The 5606-nt window shown below is 45.1% G+C and overlaps 1 protein-coding gene across 2 annotated transcripts; it reads right to left on the bottom strand.

The window, feature by feature from the left end:
- Positions 1 to 1075: 1075 nt before the first annotated feature.
- Positions 1076 to 5126, bottom strand: LOC112284118 (uncharacterized). Of its 2 annotated transcripts, XM_090250964.1 has the most exons (3): positions 4922 to 5126; positions 4389 to 4560; positions 1076 to 3913 (listed from the first exon to the last, which is right to left on the bottom strand). In XM_090250964.1, exon 3 carries the CDS (start codon positions 3820 to 3822, stop codon positions 1393 to 1395), a length of 2430 nt encoding a protein of 809 aa, XP_090107090.1. In that variant the 5' UTR covers positions 3823 to 3913; positions 4389 to 4560; positions 4922 to 5126; the 3' UTR covers positions 1076 to 1392. The 2 variants fall into 2 exon arrangements, with proteins under 2 accessions (XP_090107090.1, XP_024379464.1); XM_024523696.3 differs by lacking the exon at positions 4922 to 5126 and having other exon boundaries at positions 4389 to 4793.
- Between the last annotated feature and the right edge of the window lie 480 nt (positions 5127 to 5606).

The raw sequence follows: 5606 nt of genomic DNA, 5'->3' as shown, positions 1-5606 counted from the left end.
CATCCCGTTTCTGATTCGATTCCCATTAGATGCAGTTCATCTTCAACTAAAAATTCAGCAAATGGCCTATTCCCTTTTACTTCACCGAATCGATCAACTTCAACCTTGTTTAGCATCCAGCTCAAACCACAGCACTCAACTCAATACCCCAATCTCGGCGACCTTCAACTTTTTTAAATCACTGTTTATGTGGGTTTAGCAACACAAGCATTCACGGCAGCCCAACGGTTGAGCTCTCGAAACTGCTCCTCCGAAGTCACGTTTTCCGAACTCCCTAGATCTTCAAAAATTCTACCTCAGATTTCACAATTCCACCAAAATGATTGAAGAAATCCAACGCCCTTCGACAATGAACCGACTCGATCCCGATAGCATAATCTGCATGTATTGGGTACTCGTGCAATCCCCTATCCACAACAATGAACTGACCCACATCTGATGGCAAATTTTATCTGCATTTGGCACTCGTGCAATACCCTATCCAGGCTCTGGAGAAAAACTAGTGGCAATCACATCAACAGAAGGCAAAAAGCTCGCATAGAATTCCCAACATTCAAATATTTGAGTTGTGCAATGTATGGATTCAATGCTGATCTAACGACTTCATCCGTAGTACCAGTAGAATCATGTCTGTCGGAGCTTCCAAACGCTACAGCTATGTTTTCATAATACTAGTGGCCAAGAGATTTGAACTAATTGGAAAGTGTACATACAGTTGAGTGATGTGACTTTTTGTATTAATTGTTTTTTTGAAATGGTTTCCGAGGGCAAATATTGTAACAGTGGAATGTTATTACTTTCAATATCATCACATATTTTATCAAACAAATAAGTAACGAATTTACGTATATATCAAGTGAAATCTGAAGGCATTTTGACTAAGAATTATTTAAAACCTACCGGTAAGGGTAAATGGTGTATCATAGCTTGCAAACGGATTATGACGTACGTAAAGCACTATAGTTTCCAGATATGCTTCAGTACTCACCATTGTACACATTTGGCTCTGAATATGAAACAAGTATGTTTCACTGAAAGTATATAGGTACTTGAACAACAAAAATCCTCAACAATATGCAATGTGGAGCATTGAGAGCGTGATACAAAGACATTCGAAGTATTCCTTGATCATACACAAAAACTCCACTAAATATGACTTGCCCATGGATTACTGAAAGCTCTCAAGTTTGTTCTAAATTAACCCGGCTCACAGATCAAGCATTCTTAGTGTTCATCCTAAACCTCAAAACTGGTGTGAAGTTTCCATGCTTACTGTATTAAGTAGAGCCAAGATGAGACTAACATACCGATTCCGACCATTTGCATCATTTGCAGATATCTACATCAAATGAATGTAAAAGCCTCGCTAAGTTGAAGAATGCAAAACGGAATTCACTTAGTTCGGATGGGCAACCGAACGGAACTCAACACGGGTTTTGTGACGACAAAAACCCTGCTACGCACTACCACTCTGTCGATGAGGAAGCCCGGCACAACCATAAAATCAACTCGGGAAATGTCTGAGCTGGGCATATCCTCGTCTTCATCGGATTCTGACTCCTGGAAAATGACAGACTCCATGTACTTCTCTACAAACTTCTCAGACTGCGCAACACGAAAGATGCGAGCCATGGGGTGGAAGGCGAAGGCAAGCTTGTGTACCTGCCAGACGCAAGCCGCAAGCTGGAAAAATGTGGTGCCGAGCTTAGCAGTGAGGTAAGTGGTGACCTCAGTGGAAGAGTCTTCGGCGGAAGAGTTTTCGAAGGTGAGGTCGATGATCTCTTTCACCATGCTGGAAATCTCTGGAATGGTATCACTCAGGTCTTCCAGTTTGATGCGGCAAAAATGAGTAAAAAGACTGTCTCCCGAATGCACGTAATGCTCCGGGTTATCCATGGCATTGAGCATCTTGTACTGACGGAAATTTTCGACTCTCTGTCTCTCGAGATCCATAAACCCCGAGGAGCTATCCTGAAGGTCAAAGCATTCGTGTTCGAAGCCTTGGAACAATAACTTACAGGTGATGGCCTCCAAGACGTACTTCAGAGGAGCTGCCTTGCCAAGTGACACGGAGCGGACAAAATTATTGCGAGCCACTGCCATCCCATCGATCTTGCCCTGCTCCATTGCCTTCATCAAAAGCCTTGAAAAGATTCCCGCAACTTCGTGCACGAGCCGGACAGCCTTCTCGAGAAGCTGAGGGGTGGCTTGCGACCCAAAAGACGAGACTCTTCCGACAATCTCCTTGGGTACGCTCTTGACGACTCCTGATTCCCCGCCCTCTAGGTCTTCGATTTGTTGTTTTAGATCTTCAATTTGAATATCGCTTTGTCGTATCCTCTCATTCAATTTTGACGTCGTCTCCCACTCTTCACGCAATCGAGCCCTTTGGTTCTGCATCTCTAATTCGTGTGATCCTACTTGCTCTTCCAAAGCCAAGCAATGTGCTTTAAGCAGTTCGTGATCATCAGTGCTTGTGCCCCGCAATTGCTTCTGCAGAGTAGCGAGCTCCTGCTCGAGCTGCTCGACGTATTCAATTAATTCGTTCATTTGACTGCTTTTCTCCTCCACGTCCTTGCTTAACTTAGAAAACTTCTCCTGCTCTTCACCCAGCCGATCTCTAAGATCCTGCACCTCAAGCTCTTTGGCTGCCACCGTCAGCTCTTGCGTCGAGACTTTCTGGTTAAGGTCCTGTAAACGCTCCGTCTGATCCTTGACCTGCTTCGCCAACTGGAGTTTCTTACTCTCCAAAAGACTATTCATTGTCGTCAAATCCAAAACTTTCGTTTTCAACTGTTCCAAAGCGACAACCTCAGTCTCCCTATTCTTCTCCTGATCTACCCTCCAAGCTTTTAAATGCTGGATCTCGCGTCTGGCCTCTTGCAAAGCGCTTTGAAGCTCTTTCATCTTATCATCCTTCCCCGCAGAGTTGGTTTGAGACTTCTCAAGGCGCTGGAGAAGCCCTCTTACCTCCTGCTCCTTTTCTTTTAACTTTACTTGATGCTCAGCATTGCTTGATTCCAAATCCTTCACGCGGCCCTCCATAACAAACAGACTCTTCCTAACCTCTTTAAAGTCTTTCTCCATTTCGTCGATGAACTTCTTCTTTCCGTTTACGGTCTTTTCCAGGCCGTCAATGCAAGCGTCTTTGGCCGCCAAAACAGACTCCAACTCCTTGACCTCTTTCCTTGCAATGCTCAGCTGAGGATCGTAAAGAGCCACTTGATGGGGTTCATAGACTGCCAAAGTTCTATCAATTTTTCCACTAAGATCTCGGCTTCCATGATCTGCAGACGGAAAATTATACGATTGGCTAGGGTAACTTGAATCGTGTCCACTGTAATACGCCGAGGCTCCTTGAATCCTTAAAGGCTCACGAACAATTCCAGGAGATAGGCCGTTCTCCGCCCGTGTTTTGCCTCCGGGAGATCCTGCTTCACGACCCATCCATGAACCAATGTATGAAGTAATTGAAGAACTCCAACCTCCCGAGGATCCAGATGATTCGTCAAGAAGAGGGGATAAGGCTCTGCTGTTCACTGGAAAGCCATCTACTCGGTCATTTTGCGTCGTGTAAGTTGAAGCCAGACTTTCCCCTCGTCCATTTAGCATAGGGTGCCTCGGTGGGAAGCTGTCCCTTCGATCATCTAGTAATGGCGGTCTCGTTTGGAACACATCTCGGCCATCTCCAGCTGGATATTTCGGAGGGAAGATATCCATTCGATCATTGTGCATAGAATATCTCGGTACGGAGCTCACTTCTGCGCCATTTTGCGGTTCATAGCCTCTAGAATAGTAGTGGTCATCGGGCATGGAATACATTGTTCGCTTTCTGAATTAGTCACGGGGCAAATTGCACATTCTGCTCCGTTCGACAGCTAGATACCGGTAGCTTCAGTACTGTCACCTTACCCTGTCGTCACGCAATCGATTAACACTTAGTTCAGCGAAGAGTAGCATATAAAAAACTGCAGGAAGAGACTTAAGGGACTCTGAGAGGGAACGATCTCTACAACCTGGCATCATCAATCAGAAGCAGATCACAGAACTGAAGATCATCTCCACACTGCTTGAAACCAAGCGATCACGCGAAATGACCAGTAAGGCAACTGAATGCAGAAACTTCGAGACCAGCTACATCTCACCAACCCAGACTTTAATCAAGTGACCCTCTTTCCAAAGTCCTCAATTCAGCTGGTACAGCGGAAAATAGGCATACAGTGGAACAAATAAATATAAAAAAGGATCAAAAATCCAATCAACATCAGCTAGCCCTCAATTGACTACAATGGGCCCTTCAGCAGTAAAGAGTCCAAGAGCAACACCTCACTCCGCCACATGCCACTCATCACAGGACCTCATCCCACGTCGACGCTAGAGAGTCTCACCTTCAAGCTCCCAAGTCTTTGATGGCTGTCACCGGAACCCTAGAAGTCGAAAAGGGATGGAATCATTGAGGCAGCTCCTAAATCGTGAGAGGTCGGGGAGAGCAACCGTCTCGAACGAGATGTTTAACCATAAACCTCTTGTACTGAAGCAAATAAACATCCTCCGAGCATTCTACAGCATGAAACAATTCGACGACCCCAGATAAGCCACGGCAGCAATGAGCCCAACACACGATGTGGTCTGTTAGAGATCTCAGAAACTCGGATGTTTCCCAAATTCATTCGCGACTCAAGACAAAGCTCTATATTGCAGCCCCAAAGCTCATATAAAGCACGGAAATACACCATGCCCTATCACTCTGCCCTCAGTTTGAGAGACTTGAGACCGTCGTGCACACCACAGCGACCAACTACCGACTGAAAAGCAGTATCCTAAAAGTTTGAAATAAATAGCGCATTGGGGATAACTCTAATCCATGGCTGGGTAAAATTCAAGAGAATCACACACTTCGCGCCACGGACATGAGACTAACCTCATAGTGAAGAAGAACGACTCGAGTAAGGATCGATCAGTATGCGGCACTGTAGACACGTCCGATGTCGAGAAATGTAAGCAATCTACTGACGTCAGTTGGACAAGAAGAGATTGGACAGTACTTGAGTTTGTGGCTGTGTACAGAAAGTCCGGGAAAGGTGGAAGGACAAGGTTAGCTGACAGAGAGTATGAAGCCGACGGGACAATTTTGCCTTAAAACAAAGAACCCTGCGAAAATGTGCCTTGGTGTTGAGGACCCCGATCAATTCCCCTTCCAAGGTTCTCGTAAGTTTTTTGTTTCTCATAAATGTTGAAGGGAACTGGGTCGCATAGGTGTGATGAGCCAGTTTAACTCTCTTTGAATTCAAGCTACTGATCGATTTAGATTTAGTAGGCCAGAATAAGAAGATTTATTCTGACACACGAACGTCTCGCGGACAAGAGTAGAAACTTGGGGTGGGAAAATAGAGCTGGTTATCAAAAGCATCTGACAGAAACGATTAGAGTCAGCACATTTCTAATCGGACACCTCTGAAGGATTCTCTAATGTTGCTGTGGGGTAAATGGGCTTATCATCGGTGCAGCGGCTCGGTGTTTTGTGGCATGAGCGTATGTCAGGTGCATAATCATTTATTCTTGCTTCGAAAACAGTTTTAAATTGTTCCGAGGATGATCCTTTGACG

The sequence above is a fragment of the Physcomitrium patens genome, chromosome 6 (assembly GCF_059467195.1).
Source record: "Physcomitrium patens ecotype Gransden chromosome 6, ASM5946719v1, whole genome shotgun sequence".
Classification (NCBI taxonomy): Eukaryota; Viridiplantae; Streptophyta; class Bryopsida; order Funariales; family Funariaceae; genus Physcomitrium; species Physcomitrium patens.
The sequence above is the reverse complement of the archived record's forward strand: the minus strand, read 5'-3'. Positions and strand labels throughout refer to the sequence as shown.